The sequence below is a fragment of the Eutrigla gurnardus genome, assembly GCF_963514095.1.
Source record: "Eutrigla gurnardus genome assembly, chromosome: 7".
In the NCBI taxonomy this organism is placed as follows: domain Eukaryota; kingdom Metazoa; phylum Chordata; class Actinopteri; order Perciformes; family Triglidae; genus Eutrigla; species Eutrigla gurnardus.
In genome coordinates, this window is record NC_139921.1 from 26,504,260 (window position 1) to 26,521,783 (window position 17,524).

At 43.7% G+C, this 17,524-nt stretch overlaps 2 protein-coding genes across 3 annotated transcripts; one reads left to right on the plus strand and one right to left on the minus strand.

Annotated features, from left to right (window-relative positions):
• The first annotated feature begins 767 nt into the window (after window positions 1–767).
• Window positions 768–7,245, plus strand: sav1 (salvador family WW domain containing protein 1). Its single transcript, XM_084012860.1, has 5 exons — window positions 768–1,174; window positions 2,038–2,550; window positions 4,863–5,133; window positions 5,211–5,366; window positions 6,460–7,245. The coding sequence occupies exons 1-5, from the start codon at window positions 1,081–1,083 to the stop codon at window positions 6,671–6,673; spliced, it is 1,248 nt and encodes a 415-aa protein (XP_083868986.1). The 5' UTR covers window positions 768–1,080; the 3' UTR covers window positions 6,674–7,245.
• Window positions 7,246–8,058: 813 nt separating this feature from the next.
• On the minus strand, window positions 8,059–17,438 carry atl1 (atlastin GTPase 1). Of its 2 annotated transcripts, none has more exons than XM_084013391.1 (14): window positions 17,264–17,438; window positions 15,385–15,635; window positions 14,801–14,935; window positions 14,503–14,607; window positions 13,921–13,971; window positions 13,307–13,363; window positions 13,105–13,197; window positions 12,887–13,025; window positions 12,198–12,325; window positions 12,026–12,082; window positions 11,706–11,777; window positions 11,196–11,627; window positions 10,740–10,754; window positions 8,059–9,964 (listed from the first exon to the last, which is right to left on the minus strand). In XM_084013391.1, the coding sequence occupies exons 1-14, from the start codon at window positions 17,295–17,297 to the stop codon at window positions 9,848–9,850; spliced, it is 1,686 nt and encodes a 561-aa protein (XP_083869517.1). In that variant the 5' UTR covers window positions 17,298–17,438; the 3' UTR covers window positions 8,059–9,847. The 2 variants fall into 2 exon arrangements, with proteins under 2 accessions (XP_083869517.1, XP_083869516.1); XM_084013390.1 differs by having other exon boundaries at window positions 17,258–17,438.
• Window positions 17,439–17,524: the final 86 nt, after the last annotated feature.

Consider the following 17,524-nt stretch of genomic DNA (forward strand, 5'->3'; position numbering starts at 1 on the left):
TGGCAATGACTGGTTCACAATATTTTACACACATGTATAAAAATATGATATCCAACTCAATCACCACACCCAGCTGTGTTTATTTCTTTTTCAAAATGTGTGAAAATGATTGTGAAAAATAAATAATCAACAAAAAATACTTCAATCAGAAGTACCAGCCTGCATTAAAAAAAACGTCACATCAAGTAAAAGTACATAAATATTAGGAACAAAATGCAATCAAGCATCAAAAGCAAAAACTACTTGCATAATTGTCCAATGCCAGTGATTTATATGAATATTTATGATTATTAATCATTTACTTATGCTTGTATCTATGTCAAATATATATATATTTTTACTACACTTTGTCCTTCAGTGTGGTATTATTGCCACTTTGGATACTTTTATATTTGTATGTATATTTCTATTTAATGTTACTTTTGAATACCCAATTAGAAATTGTACTTTTACTCCCACTATGTTTATTTTCCCAACAATATTTTCCATAGATAAGCACATGTACATGATTAATAATGATAATATTCCTATATATCACTGATCATTTTTGTTTTTGATGCTTTGTTGTATTTTGTTCCCAATATGAATGTACTTTTTGCTTAATGTGATACTTTTTAATGTGGGCTGGTACTTATTATAATAATAATATTTATTTACCACTTGTGCTCACAGGGACTTTTTTTTATCCTACTGCACCTGAACTGTTCCCAGATCAGAGTGAAGAGTCTGACATCGGTGCGTCGTCTCGATGAACGAGCCTCAGTTGTCAACATCATCGGTGTATCCGCCCCGCTTGGTGGGCCGGCCCGCGCAGGAACTCCAGCCCCAGCGAGGAGGACCCGCGGTGGGGGAGCGGAGCGCCGCTCAGAGCGGGACTGGACCACCGGAGGGAAGGACTCGTCCGGTAGCTCGAGTTAGCTGGCTAGCTCGCCGCTAGCTAATCCAAAACCTTTAAAAAAAAAAACACCCAGAAACATGTTTCCTCTCCGCGCTCTGCGGGTTGAACGGGATGGTTGCAGAGTCGAGGAGGGGCTGTTGTGCCGCGACGTTTGTTGTTGATGTGTCCCCAGCCTTTGAGTTATGCTCTCACGAAAGAAAAGTAAAAACGAAGCGTCGAAACCAGCCGAGGTACACGGGAAATATGTGAAGAAGGAAACGTCGCCGCTCCTGAGAAGTAAGCGCAACAAGTTAGCCTGTTAGCTCACAGTTAGCATTCGTTAGCCTGCTAGGTACAATCCGCTCCACTGTCAAGGAGCAGCTAGCTAATAACAATAAACGTGTTTTAAACATGTTAGCACACTTGTTGTGGCTCATAAGATGTTATTCGATTATTTAATCGGGTTGTTGTAGCTCGTAAACAAATTGCTAACCTAGTAGCCGTAATGCTAGCTAGCTAACTCGTCATCTAACAGCTACGTTGACGTCAGAGTTGAGGGATAACGGTCACTCCTCGACTGCAGGAGTATAAAATATATAATATATAAGTATATTTTTTAATTTACTTTAATTTGTAGCACTTGAACAGATTTGTTGATGGTTTGTATTTGTCCGTCGATAGTAAATGAATGAATGTTGTCATCGTTTGTTGACCTGTTGAATTATAAACATTATTAACTGATATGTAATTTGTGTTATATCGTTACTGCTTTACCTGTTGCTTGTCATACTACAAGTAGTTCTCTGTGCTGTAAAAAAAATACATGAAAGTATAATCAGCTTAGTTACAAAGTAAAAGTACTTGTTAAGCAGTCAGAATTGCCCAGGACAGTGTGATCGTGTGTTTTATTATTGTTATTGTCATTATTATTGAAGCGTTAAAGTGTCCGTAGAGTTTTAATAATTTAAACTACTTTGCTGTTATCTACTCTTGGGTAGCTAGCCTGACACTATTACAATACATTGCGTTTTACTACACTATTGTTTATTTTGTATGTTAAAATACAGTGTTTTGCTCTGATATGTAGTGGTGTAAGTAAATGCTCCAGTCCAAATGTACTGTGGTGTTCTGTTGACTGACAATGACTTTTGCGCTTGCAGATCTTATGCCCTCGTTCATCCGTCATGGACCCACTATTCCCAGACGCACAGAGGTCCCTCTGCCAGATATGGGGCCCTCTGCCTACCCTGTGGCACCGGCCCGGGAGCCCGTGGTGTCCCGCAACAAGAGTTTTCTCCGTGCCCCTGTGCAGAGGCCTCCTCACGAGGTGGCCCGCAGAGAGAGCCACCGCATGTCAGCACCTCCATACCTGCCCCGCAGTCTGGGAGACCTGGCCCACGAGTACGGAGGCTCCTCGCAGTCTTTCCTCACGGACGTGAGCCCCATGTCTGAGAATGGAGACGCTGCACGGTATTACTACCCCCCTGAACCTTACTATGACAACCAGCAGCAGCAGCAGCAGCACCAACAGCAGCAGCAGCAGCAGCAGCGCCAGCCCAGGAGGATCCCGGACCGCTTTCCTGAGGACTATAGATACTATGAGCACAACGAACACAACTTCCAAAGAGTTCCCCGACAGCACACTCCCCCAGCTCCGAGCAGACCCCCTTCAGGTAAACGTGACATGTCCTTTGCCACTCACTCTTTACACTACTGGTTTATATATTTATAGGAAAGCAAAAAAATATGAAGCAGACAAAGAGTTCAAAATGTGACAAAGATCAGGAATTGCATTCTTAAACTGCACACATGGTTTTGGAAAGTACATGGCAGGCATCCAGTCCCCTTCAGGGACAGGAAGGACATGGCTTTTTTCTACAAATTCTCAGATATGAAAGTGGAGCATTCATGTTTGAGGATGAGTGAAATCACACCAGCAAGTCTTCACATTTTCAGAAGTATTTGGGAGAAAAAATATGGAGCTGTAGCTGTACTAATGTATGTTTGTGATGGATTGGTTTTGGATCACACAAAGGCCACTGGGAAAGGAATGCAGCCGTTGGTTGTCACCGAAGAGCTCAAAAGAGCAATTTTTCCCCCCATATTTTTCAATTGCTGCTCTGCATCGTAAACATTACTGTGACGTAAGTGTGTAATTTCCATGAGATTAAATGTTTAGGGGGGTCGCAGGAATTTTCCACCCCCCCTCCGAACGATAGAGGACCTTTTATTATGTGGCTGACTCGTCAACGTCGTGTATACGGTTTCCCATTATGTCAGACCCGCATATCACGGAGCCTTGTTTGGACTGAAGTTAAACAAGCATTAGGAGCGCTGCATTTTTCACCTCTCTGTTTGCTGATTCCTTCTGCCAGCAAACTAGCAATTTGCAGACCGCCCCTAGACAAATGTCTCGGCTTCAGTCTGCTCACCCCTATGAATCATCTGTGCATGAAGGTACTGTGTTCTGTGTCGTTGCATTGCACACGCACTGTTAATGCACACAGCCTTGTTTTAGAAGGAGTCATCTACATACAAACAGCTGATGCTTCCTTTTTTTTAAATAGGAATGACGTTATTCAAAATGAAAATGTTTCTACAAAAAAACAGATGCAGTTTTTGTGTAGAAATGGCTGAACAATCACTACAAAAATATTGGCAAAAACTGTATTCTTAACACCATTTGACACCTCCACAGTTTTACCATTTGTTCTGCCTTTGCACACAAAATCATCACGAGCGTTTATGACACTAGCATCTCATTGTCTCCCCATTCTCCCTTTCCTTTCTGTTACTGGAAACATTTTTTTTTTAAATGTGCTGGTTGCAAAATTAACCTGGTTTTGTGGAAACTTCAGGGGGGAAAGTTTTGAGTTTTCTTTTCAGCAAATACTTCAACACTTGGATGCAGGGTAACACTGACTGCATTATAATAGATTTTCCATTGATTTTGTCCTTTTTGTTAAAACTGTAGAATCAGTGAACCGTGAATATTGTCAAAATCTGGATGATTCATGCTTTTTTTTACTTTTTCTTTGAGGTTGAAGTCGTGTCTCCAGTGAAACGACTTCATCACCAGTTGTAAATGTAATAGTCTACTCTCGACTGTCCAGTGAAATTTGTCTAAAGCCTTAAGTCTGCAGTGAGTGAGGCTCTTTCTGAGGAAAAGGGCAGAGATGATGATGATGATGATGATGATGATGAGGTGGAGGAGGAGTGCATTTCTGCGGAGCGCTCGCACATTCCATCCCTTCACTCGGCAGCTGGCAAAGAGCTCCGGCTCTGTTGCTGTCACTCTCGTGCAGAATTTATCAGATTGTAGCCGCCATTTTGCTGAGATACTTCATTCCCCGCACACATTCTGCTGCGTTTCCAACCCTTTTCTGGTTCCCGCCGGGCTCGCACGGCTTTGAGTCCCGAAAGCTCTCACTCGGGTCTAACTCGGTCGCACAGCTGTTGGCTCGACATTCCTCTCTGACATTAATCACCAATGAAAGTACGCGACCCGTTGAATGATCACACTGTCTGCTCTCAGAGAGAGTTCAGTGGTTTGTTCTCTTCCGGTGAAAGCTCCAGTGCGTACGTTTGGCCGTGCAGAGAACTCGGCCTTCCTGTCCAAACCGAACAGCGCTCCCATTTCCTACCATTCATCAAATGCTGTCGGTAATAAGATGCTTCGTCACAAGTGATCAAGCACCCCTGTCCACAGTCCCTGCATCATGCTTTAAGTAGTGATTCATTGGATTCCTCCCACATCCCGATCTATGTTCGGTCACCACATTAGAATGACCTCGTTAAATGCTGTTTATCCTTGTGAATGACATTTTCCCAAACATGCTGGTTTTTAAAGAAATGTCCCCCAAACATTTTTTTTTTCTTCTTTCCCAGCGGCGCTCTTAGCTGGCAGCTGCTCCGCTGTATGTTTGGTCAGAAATCTCTCCCTCTCCCTCTAGGTTTCTAAAAAAGAAATGTTTGTTTTCCTCAGGCATAGGTCGAATACAGGCCAAGTCCCTGGGGAACCTCTCCAGTTTAACGGCGGAGGACCTCCCCCTTCCGGGCGGCTGGACCGTTGACTGGACCATCCGTGGCAGGAAGTACTACATCGACCACAACACGAACACTACACACTGGAGCCACCCTCTGGAGAGGGAAGGGCTCCCCCCGGGGTGGGAGAAGGTGGAGTCGGCCGAGTTCGGGGTCTACTATGTGGATCACATCAACAAGAGGGCCCAGTATCGACACCCCTGTGCTCCCAGGTATGTCATCAGAGTGGAAAGAGAAAGATCCACATAGATGAAATAAAGTAATGATATACGACCTCGGTCTCTTCCAGTGTGCCTCGCTATGATCAGCCTCCACCACTACCGCCGCCTGTCACCTATCAGCCACGCCCTGCAGACAGGAACCAGCCGGTGCTGGTGCCAGCGAACCCATACCACACAGCCGAGATCCCAGACTGGCTGCAGGTCTACGCCCGTGCCCCGCTCAAGTGAGTACTATTACTAATCGCAGAAAGTTAACAGTTATTTCCATCCAATGATTGATCATTTCCACTTTAATATCTTCAAATTTCTGTCATCGGCATCTTTTTGACAATTGTTAAACATTTTTAAGCATCACAAAGGTTCTATTCATTACGGGGGCTATTGTATTACAATGCACTATATTGTGCAGGTGTTGCTTCTCTTGCATCCAATGCTGTGATTCATTCATTCAGTAGGCCTTTTTCACAACACATAGAAAAAAACACGGATGTTCCTAATAACAGTAACGCTGGCCGTGACGGTGAGCCAGCATGCACAACACCAGCACTCTGAGACTTGCTTGGACCACCTCCGTCTTTGAGCCCGGCCTTCATCTTGATCTCGGCCACGCACCTGTAAAGTTTCGTGACTGAATCCGAGTTGCGACGCTATCGCGGTGACACAATCTGTCCACGGATGTAAATATAAACACCCGGCGAAGTAAACCTCCTCCGTGGTTGTTCCCGCTACAGCAGGCGTCGACTGTAGCTGGGAAATATACCAGGTGAGAGTCACAGTGGAGTTCTCATTGCTGCCAAAACAAACACAGATTGGTTTCTTACCCAAATGCAAAGCACGTTGCGTGTACGTTTCCTTAAACATGCGTTGAATGCATTTCCTCCTCTGTGAAAACATTTCTCCGTTTACGTCGGGGTTTCTTCTGCTTCTCTTTTTCTGGGGGAGAAGGTCTTTCTGTCTTTGCCACCAAATACTGATTTGCATTTCTGCTTCCTGAATTCAGTTAATGTGTGTATTGTATGGCGTCCGGGTCCTTTTGTGGGTTTTGCTAGTAGAGCTTTACTAATATGACGGCCATAAAGGTCTAAAGGTCATTTAGAAACAGCGTCACCATTAATCACAGTTGAGTTGTCGGTCTGTATCCATTTAAAAATATAGGGGCAGAGATCTTTATCAAATTTGTTTCAGTTTCAGCCTCAAAACTCCAGTAATGATCCAGCTACAGTTGGTAGAACGAGAAGTACAGATAATAAAGGTCGTCCAACACTTCCCAAAGTACCTTTTTTAGGTGTACCATAAATATCTTCCCTTTTCCATCAGGTATGACCACATCCTGAAGTGGGAGCTGTTCCAGCTGGCAGACTTGGACACGTATCAGGGCATGCTGAAGCTGCTCTTCATGAAGGAGCTGGAGCACATCGTCAAGTCCTACGAGGCGTACCGGCAGGCGCTGCTGTCGGAGGTGGAGGCACGCAAACAGCGGCAGCAGTGGTACGCCCAGCAGCCCAACAAGAACTTCACTGGGAACATGTGATGTGCGTCTCGCTGCCACGCCTCTCTGAGGTTTCCACAGTTTGGGAGCGGTCAGGGTTTCCTTTGAAATCATGATTGACTCTTAATTGCCTCTTTACCAAACACATCTGTGCCTTCGCTTGATCCAAATATATCAGCCGGGAAGTCAAGACACACATTGGCAAGGAGCCCAGCCCCCTCCCCCCCCCCACCCCCACACCGTGTGACACTCAATTTATGAATGACCATGTGACTGAAAAAAAAAACACTCCAATGAAGAAGAACCTATAATGTGCTACATCTATGGATTTCTGTCTTTGAGACGGAGGAGAACGGAGTCAGAAAGTCTGCGGATATTTGTTCAAAAACATCCTGAGATTGTGCCTTTTTTCTTTTCTTTTTTTTAAATAAAATAAAACGCAGCAACTACAGCTACTCCGTCATTTTTTCCTGTGGGAGAAAATGACAGGCAGCTTCTTCTAATTTGTTTCTATATGAAATACTTCATGACTTCTTCTTTTTTTTCCCCCTTTGCTTTGATACCCTCGTAAACTGAAACCACACTCTTTTACATTAAACAAAGTGTGCATTTTTTCTTTTTTCTCTTTTTTTTTTAATGACACATCCTTTATAAGACAATCCACCAAAACGTTCACAGATATTTAAGTTTTGATATGAAACACGTCTTTATTTAAAGGCCTTTTGTCGGATGAAGCATCACATTTGATGCAGGGGTTTGAGCATCTTGTGGCTCTTGGCATTACTGTAAGTCAGGAATATTCTTGTGAGTGTGTGTGTGTGTATATAAAATGAAACATAAATAAGCTACTGGAACTTTATAAACACTTCAGAAGACACAGCGACTTTGCCAAACAAGTGCAATTCAACTCCTTGTTTCGTTCTTTTTTTTGGGATATTTCTTGCCTTGGTAATGCCTTATCTTTATGGACTGACACGTCTCTTGTGTGGAAGAAGTGCAGGTTCTTGGAAGCCAATTCTATTGATCACTAATTGATCAGCTTAAGCCATTAAGATACTCAGAAATGTTTTTGTCTCGTCTAAACGGGTGCTAGCTTCTAATCAATTCACTCACTGAAGTGAAAAACATTCAAAATTTCTTCAAAAACGATTTCCACAGTAAAATAAAGCTGTTTCCTGAATAGGGGTTTCTGATTGGTTTACAGTGGAATCGGTTTACAAAGAGCCTCCCTTCGCTGAGTCCTTCACTATGCAAGGTCTTTTCAGAATGATGTCATCAGTTTGTACAAATCTGATTTTGTGGATTGCAAATACAGGACATGAGCAATAAAGTCTGCAGTGAAGAAAAAAAAAAACCCTTGTGAATGTACAGTTGTCGAGTTCTTTCAAGACTTCTGATGAAACGTCATCCTTTTTTCTTATCAGACACGGGTTTTTAGGTCTTAAAATGAATAACTTGAGTCTAGTTTTCATTAATTTGGTCCAACTTTATTAGTTATTTCCTTGTAACTGAAATTTTTGCAAATCGTGGTGTGGAAAATAACAAGTGATGGCTTGGAAGAGGTTGATTCATTTGACTGTTCCCACAATACGTCCATGTGGGCAGCTTCTTTTTCTTTTCTTTTTACAGATAAAATCTTAAATTTCTCATTTAATTTGGGGTGTAAACGCAAACACAATGTAAACAAATGCTACTTCTCTTGACTGTTGAACGGAGCGCCACGAAGAAATGGGATTTTCAAAAACCTCACGAGTCTTAAACTGGACTTTGTGTGAAGGCCTCACTGATGTTGATTATACATTGTGGAAGACTCAAGAAGCCACTCGGCTGCAGTGCCTTTAAATTTCCAACCCTTGAGGTCAAACCTCAGTATAAACTTGCTAAATATGCATGACAGTGTTCCTGTGCAGTTGGTGACCAGAAAGAGAAGAAAAGAAAAACACACATTTCAATGCTGCAGCTGTATGTGATGCAGACGTTTTACAGTCGGCTCTGTGATCCGCGGAGCTAAAAACAAGCGTGATTGTACGGACGTACGGTAACAGTCTACGAAGCCAAAGAATAAAAAAAAAAGTGCTGTCACCATTACAAGCCTGTTTACAAATGCAAGCTGTTGTGAAAACACACACAAAGGTCGGGGCCTGGCTTCTTTCACCGTGCAACAGCTTCTCACAGATGATTCAACTTCAGCGTGTGATGATGATGAAAGAGATGTGGAATGAGGATCCTTTTTTCTTTTTTTTCCTTGCCGCCCCGCCTAATAACAGCGAGCTTTGATTCCTCGGCGGGCCACAGAACAGCTACATTCCTCGGATTTTGCTCGAACATTCAGTGAGGTACACAACAATAGGTTATCGCCCGTCACCTCTGCATCACAATGGGAAACCCAAACCCCTCTTTTCTTTCCCCCCGAACCCAAAAACAGACACAGAGGACCACCGTGTTCTTCCAAAAAACTGCAAGCGGACTACAAAGTGAGGGATAAATGTCGGCTATGTTGTGTAAACTTTGAACTTTGACGTCTATTTTGTGCCGTTATTTGAAAGTAAACCCATCTTATCGACCCCCGAAACAACTTAACACCCAAACCATCGAGTGTCTGTGTTTAACATGTTATTATGGCACAATACCACTTTGTCACAACTATTTAAACCTTTTTTTGTTGTTTTTTTTTTTAATAAACTTGACCTGGTTTCAGAGCTTAAAGATGACAGACATTAACCACTTACCATGCTGATGATGTTTGTAACATACAGTACATATTCTGGCTTTCAAACATCGCAGATCGTAGATATTGTTTCTTATAAACAGCACTAAACTTCAAAGAACGGAAACAATTGTCACAAATGGGGGGGGATTTTCACACATTTGGCTATGCTTTGAAAATCGAGGGAGGAAAAAAAAAGCAACCCGTCTGATGTGAAATCGGCAGCTGACTAGAGGTCGGATATGCCGAGGTCTCCTCAGGGAGTCTGTACAGGTGAGATCTGATCACAGACAGAAAGTGAGAGACAATGATAAATGGCATCCATTGCTTGAAAACGGGGCGCCGAGAAGAAGCTCCCTCTCTGCCTATACATGAACATTATAGGGTCCACAATTAGGTTAAAAGTAGTGGATGTATTGGTGGGCAGCAATAAAAGAGTGCCTGATGGGTGAGGATGCTCCTCCTCCTCCTGTCCGTCACCAGGAAGTCCCTGCTGTACTCCATGGAGTCTAGTCTCTCTTCCTGTCCTGCTCCTCTGCAGCCTCGTCCACCTGCGGCCCGCCGGGGAAGGCGTGGTGGTACAGGTGCCGGTGATTGGCCGCTACATTGTACAGCTTGTAGAGAGCCTGCGGAGCGGAGGCGAGGAAGGAGGCGGTGGTTAAAGGGAGAGTTCGGATATTTTTTTAAAATCTGGGTTGTGTGAGATACTCCTTAATGTGTCGCCAACGATACAAGCAGAAGTACCAGCATGCACTGCTGTGGACAAAACGTAGTTTAACCATGTGTACAATCAGTTTTTACACTATATGAATTGGACCTGTTATCTATGCTCTCTTTAGAGCCACCAGACTCCTTTGACAAAAACAGTCATTTTACTCGATCGGGTCATTTGTTTGTGTTACTGTGTGGCTTTGGTGCATCCAAACTAACACTTTAAACACCAAAGTCACACAATAAACACACAAACAAACCATCCCATCGAGATCACTGGAAGCTCCCGTGTTCTGTGGGGTAAAATGACTGTTTTTGTCAAAGTATGGCGGACTAGAAGACATCTAACGGCTCCAATTCCATTCAGAAAGGACTGTCTGGGTAAGTGCTGAATCTATTCTAAATAAAGCACACGCTTAAACCTGTTCTGCTGTCTGTTCCTCCAAACTGGGGGAATGCCGACTGCCATGTACTGTAGTAAACACACTGACTACGGATGAGTATCTCATTCAAACCCACTTCAAAAAGTCCAAACTAACAAGATAATGTCATGTGTGCCACTGCATTTATTTACATATGTTATATGTGAGAATCTACATTAATGATCCAGAAATGTGAGAAAACATTAGCACCATCGATACTCCGCCAAAAGATTTGTATCATAAAAGATCCCACTTTTGTTCCACTCACCTCGTTTGTGCTCCCCTGCAGAGGCAGTAAAAAGAAAAGAAATATACACAGTGTGAGCACATGCATGCAAATATGACATAAAGCAGCAGTAAATGGGTCTGGCCTTATTATCAGGACATTGTTGCCCCCTAGTGGTTTAAAGAGACATTTTCTGGTAAATAGTGAATGTGCACTTGATTGTTGGCTTTCTAAATGAATATGTCTAGTTAAATAACTGATAAGTCAAGTAACAGAAAAATAATTGATTTCAATTAAAGATGAATTGTTTCAAGACATTTTTTTGTTGTTGCAAAAATAGCAGATTCACTGGTTTATACCTTTCAAATGTGAAGATTTACTGATTTTCAAATTTTAATGCATACTAAAATTTGTTTATTAGTTTTGTTTATTATTCTATATTTTGTGCATGAAGCCAACTGTTTTCTTAACTTTATTCACGGTTGTGTTTTTCATTACCTGGTCCCAAAGCGCGCCGGCCACCTGGTCGATGACGGCGCCGAGTTCTCGGTATTCCCCGGAGTACCGGATGTAGGCCCAGGTGCAGAGGGTGATCAGCGCCAGACCCAGGATCATGTTGCACAAGCTGGCAATGATGTCCACGCCCACAAAGCCCGTGATGCCCGCGGCCACGTACATGACAAAGATGACCACGAACAGGGTGGCCGGCGTCCGCGCCGCGTGGAAAATGTTCTTGGAGTCATTGTGCTTGATGTACTGGACGAACACCTCGTCCACCTCGGCCTCCAGCTGCTGCAGGTAGCGGCGGCTGAACTCCTCGCCCCCCATCTTCTTCACGCCCCGGAACACCTGCAGGGCCTCCTCTCTGATGACGCCGTGGCGGGCCTGCAGCTCGCTGGGGGCCAGGAAGGGCCGGTCCCCCCCGCAGACCTGGGGGACAGAGTGGAGAACGGTCCATGAACGAGGATCAGAGCGTTCAGGGTCACCTTGAAAATCCTCTTTACCTACCTCCTCCATTTTCTTGTTGTACAGATCCTTGGCGGCTGCCACTGCTGCCAAATTATTTGCCTCCGCCGTGGCCTGAGAGGAAACCAATGGAAATATATTTGAAGGTAATATACAAAAAAATGCACCTTTATTGATCCTACACAGGGAAACATGACACAGAAAAATATATATGTATATTTAAACACATAATACACATAGCCTGTACAAATGAAGCATGAAAATTAAATGAAAATACAATAAACTCTGATATAAGCGGTCATTTCAAAGTATATTGAGACAAAACTAGTCCAGAAAATCACAAGACGACAGGGAAAATGTACCTGCAGCATCGACTTTGGATGTGGCAGCTCTTCACCTTGATAGATTTTAATGTATGCCTGAAATAAACAGAGAAAATGACATCAAATAATATAAATATGTTAGTCACAGTCGTGTGATATTCAGCTGACAATTTAAATGTAGGATTCAAAAGTGCAGACTCTGGGTTCTGACCTTGAAGTACTCCACCAGGCCCCTGCAGGTGATCTCGCTGCCGTTGATCTCCTTCACGTCGATGTTACGGGGGCTGAGGAGCCACGGGACCAGAACCTTCAGGTTGTTTATGAACTCGCCGTCGATCTCTAGACGGGAGAGGACAAAGTGTTCACGGCGCCGCTGCTTGTTACACATTATCTGTACATTTTATAAAGTAATATTGTAAATAGTACATGCATTTACCACCTATACTCACCTATTGCCTCATTTATTTAATTTATTACAGCCATGCTCATATACTCACAGAGATGATGCTAACGTGCTAATGTTTAGCAGGTTGTGTTTGTTAATCATCTCAGTTTAGCATGTTGCTAATTAGCTGAGGCTGATGGGAACAAAAATAAAAATATTGGACAATTTAAAAGTCTGATGGATGAAAAGTCGTGAGGTGGAATTTTAATTTATCAAATTAATGTATGTGTGGAAAACAGAGAATTTGAACCTCATGGTGATGCAAGAGAAAAAGTCAGAGGATCATCACAATCAGCAGGATTCACCCTCTGGGAACCATGAATGTCTGTCCAAAGCAGCAACAACAACCATGCTATGATCAAAATATTTTCCTAAGCTGTAAGTTTGACGATCGCTCAGATCAGAGACGTTTGACGAGAAGCAGTGAATGATGCGATGAGACGGAGGAGGTGCACCTATAATCCTCCCGTCGAAGTGCGGGTTGGTGGCCACTTTGAGGCCCGGGTGAGGCATCAGGAAACAGGAGATGTTGGTGAAGCAGGAGTGGATGTGTTTACGGACGTTCTGCAGCTCTTCATGCTGGTTCTCTGAGATCTGAGCCACAAACAAGACCACGTGTGTCAGCTTTTAAACGTGGGTTCGGTCTGGTTGGATCTGTAGGGGATCACCTGACCTTCAGTCTCTTCTCCAGGAACTTCATGCCTCCCTCCTGTCCGTAGGGAAACTCGTACGGGAAGCTCCAGTCTCGGACGAGGAAAATCATGGACTGAGATTTGAAAAAAAAGTAAATTTTTCGTGATTATCTAAATTATTCAATGTTTCCTTACGTAACAAACATCAATCCACAACTTCTTGACATTTGTTTGACGTTTTACCTGGAAGGGTTTGAGGAAAGTCTCCTCCATAGCTAGTCTGCCGTACTCAGTGAAAAGCTGCGAGAAGACAAAATGAGTGAGGATGTGAAATATTGTCATTACAGTCATTATTACATAATAATAATAATTATAATATATGTAGAAGTCTGTTAATCATGCGTGTTGCGTAGATATGGATTTTATGTTTCTGCTGTTTTCCACTCCCACTTGATGATTTAGAAAATCAGCCAAAGAGGCGGGACATAGTTCGACTTCGTTTATAGGTGCAGTTCAGTCTTAGTCCTGAGAGGCAGTATTGCACCAGACTAGTGTACTGGGGGGGGTCAACTTTGGGGACATTACTGTCATAAAACTATTTATGCATGTGCCTGGAGAGTTGTGTGTCTCAATGTGTAAATGACAAAATGATGAAATCAGTTATCAGATGTGTGCATCTTCATCCTCCCATGATTCATACTTTGGGCCGCCGTAAGAGTCTGGCCACGCCCCTGTCTGCTTTAAGAGAAGACATACAGATAAATACTGATATGTATCATGTCTGAGGTTTACGATACGGACTCTCTCTCTCTCTGAGCTCTCAGTGATGCATCAGAGTCGAAACTTGACACAGTTACCTGCAAGTGCTGAAGGTCGTCCTCTTGGACGTTCTGTGAGATGTTGTAAACCTGGAAAAAAAGAGCATTTACATTCATTTACAGCATCTTTTCAGTAGCAGGAGAGATCTGGTTCATAAAACCATCATGGCATAGAGTCTGTGGTGATTTGAGCTAAACGCTAATGTCAGCATGCTAACGTGCTGACAAGGACAGTAGCATGCTGATGATTAACCATGATGGGAATGCCATTCGTCTATATTTGAACCTGATGATTGGGCTGAATGAGGAATAAAGGGATCACATTTCATCCTAAAGGGGGACATGAATGTCAGTACCAACTAGGGCTCAACAATTTTGGAAGAGTGTTTTATCGCAATAGTTTTGACTGATATTGCATTTGGAGGGGCCCAACTTTTTTGATTGGACGGGGTTTTACTTTCCTGCCACAGATGACATTTTTAAAATGTTTTAATGTCTGAGCATTTAATGTATTCATTGCTATCGGTATCTTACAAGGATTTTAAGTAATATAACAGACAGTGTTTCTGAATAGAATCACCTACTCAACCTTTAAATGGTATTTTGCATTTTGGTATTTACCTGCATGGAGCTGATCATGGTGCTCAGTGCAAACACGGTGGCTGAATCCCTCAGCGTGGACTGGCTGTCGAACGTGCCTTGTGTGTCCATCAGCAACACGGCGACCTGCAGACAGAAACAAGGTGGTCTCAACGCTCCTCTGATCCACGGAGGGACGTGAGGAAGTCAGTTAGAAGTGTGGTTTTACATGAATATAAAGGTGAGGAGCAGACCTGTTGCCCAGAGGAATATTTAAAAAAGAACAGTATCGGTGTCATATTTAATTATGTCTCATAGCTATTTAGAGAATGATACTCACCTTTCTTCCGTCTGGCTTGTCCACGAGGAAGACCTCGCTCCAGATCTGGATCCCGGTGGTCTCCCTCTCCGAGCCCCCCCTCCAGGAGAAGCCGGTCAGAGGCTCGTCAGCGTCTCCCAGCCAGCTTTCAGACGCCTGAACGCAACGGGATCAGAAGTGACGGTCAGAAGGTTTAGATTGTTTTTAGCGTTATATTTGCTCTCCTGCTCTTCTACCTCGTTTATGTAGAAGTCACGTTAACAGAAAATATACATACAAGAATGCATGCATGTGCACATTTTTTCTTCGTCTTTTAATTTTCTGTTAGTTGAATTGATTTAGATGAATGTATGAACTGCATCCTATCCTTTTCCTGCAACCCTTTCACATTTAAATCACAGGAAACAAATGTGACGAGTCTGAGTTTAAGTGCAGTTTTTAAATATCCAATAATGACGTTTCCACCCAGACAAGAGTGAGTTTCTTTAAGAGAACAATGAATGTTATATTCAAGATGATCCTTTAACAGCAAAGGGAAAAAAAGAGTTAGATTTTTGGGGCCGGATGGCCAGAGTGGCATCACCTGCAGAGACCCGGACACTTACGTGCTTGTACATGTAACGCAGCATGAAGTCCATGAGGAAGGACTTGCCCTTGCGGAAAGCTCCGGCCACGGAGATGGCCACCACCTCCCGGTCTCTGACCTCCTCCGCCAGCAGGATGCGGCTCAGCGCCGCCTCGTCCAGCTCGAAGGTGTGGTCGTCTTTGACCAGCAGCACCTGCACGGGCCGGGCCCGTCCGTCCGGCTCCTCCTCCTCCGAGCTCCAGTCGTAGACGTTCTTGTCACCGAGGGACCCTGGAGGGCCGAGACAATAATGGAGTGGTGCTCTCTAGAATGCAACCTTAATTACCTGATTTGATTGCATGTAGAGAAATGATAACGTTGCTGCTGCTGCTGTTTGCCTACATCATTACTTGTAATTAGCATTGGAAAATCCACTAAAATGTTATCATATGAGTGAGCGATCAGCCAGAACTATGATGTGAAGCAAACTTAGTGGTCCATTAAGCCGAGGAAACAGGAAAGTTGAGTCCATTATTCCTTCCTGTTAGCAACAGATCAATAGCATGGCTTGCAAGCTTGTTAATATACTAATAATGAATCATGCCACGCTATCCATCCCATCTGTTAGCGTCCAATGAGATCATGTCCGTCCAGAGCTTCTTTCCGGGCAGTGACTCAGTGTGTTTCACATCTCTGCTGTCTCATCGCTGCGTGACCGTCCGGGAGAATTTGGGTTCCCAAATCTCCTTAATGCAATGTGTGCTTTATGCCATAACAAACGTGTGCTTCACATACGTTCTGCAAAGCACAAAAAGGATTTCTGAGGTTAAAAAAGAAGTCCACACACACACACACACCACTCAGTCCAAGCTGTGTGGTTCATGTTTAAGGATTTGTAATTGCAAACCAAGCCTTTAAGTGTGACAAGGGGCGCTGTGAGAGATGAAGGAGCAGCAGGCAAAATTTGGGAGCGTGCTAAAAGATTAATGCAGGGTGCCAAGAATGCACAGTGAATAATTTACATAAGGAAAGAGCCCAAGACCTGAAGAGGACTGTCTGTCAGTTTGACTTCACGTCTCCTGCAGAGGCCTCACTCCGGCCCAGCACGAGCCCTCGCCTCCTGGTTAACCTGACTGTGATGCCCATGGCTGCACTTAAAACAAACCCCAAAGACGTCGGCTGCTCAAAGTGGGTCAAAGCAGATAAACTCTCCGGTGACAAACAGCAGCATTTCTCTCCTCCCTGTTTTTCCTCAGCCATGATATGGTCATTTTTCATCAGGCCCTGCATTTAAAGTTAACACGAGCCATGGAGTGATGTCACTGACAATTAGGATGCTGGTTTTCATCATCATCATCATCATCATGGAGGTGATAACGGTTATGATTAGTATAAAGATGATGGTGATAATAGTGACATGCCATGCACTGTTGCAGCATTACATAATGTTGATGCCAGATGCACCACAGAGCATCATAAGAGGCTCAGTGTGACAAACACAATAAAATCAGAAGGTTATTTTCAGGCCTCATTGAGGGCCTGACCGCCCTAACGGACTATTTCCTCTATGCTGATAAGCGAAAGCATTTTTTTTTTTTCGACCACGGATTTTTAATGCTGAACATGTCTGTTCGCCTCATGCTTGATTGACCGACATCTATGCGGTGATATTAATAGGAGAACAAAAATGTGTATTAATCACCATCAGTAATATTTAATATAATAAGGAAGATAAATAAATGCACGCCTGGTCACAATTGTGTCGAAACGAAAACAAGCCATTCGTTGGGGGAGTCTGACATACACGTCTAATTGGCTGCATCGCTTACACCCTTCGCCTCGACAAGGATCAAGCAAATAAAAAAAATGTACGCGCGTCAAGGAAAGCGTGAAATATCAAATATTGTACGTACACTCACCCCAGCTGTCTCTGTCTTTGCGGTGTTTCGCCATAATAGCGTCCGTATATCCCTCTGTGTGTCCGTTAATGAGCGACCCTAGTCGGTAGTCATGGGTGTCGAAGGGTGGGGAGGATGCCCTATCTTCACCAAAAAACGATGCTCGTATCGCAGGAGGATGATGGAGCTTTTCTTCCCCCGGCGTGCAGCGGTACTCGAACGCGCCGCCAGGGGTCGCCGTTGTCTGTTGTCCCCACTTGGATTAATGTAGCAGCTCGACGA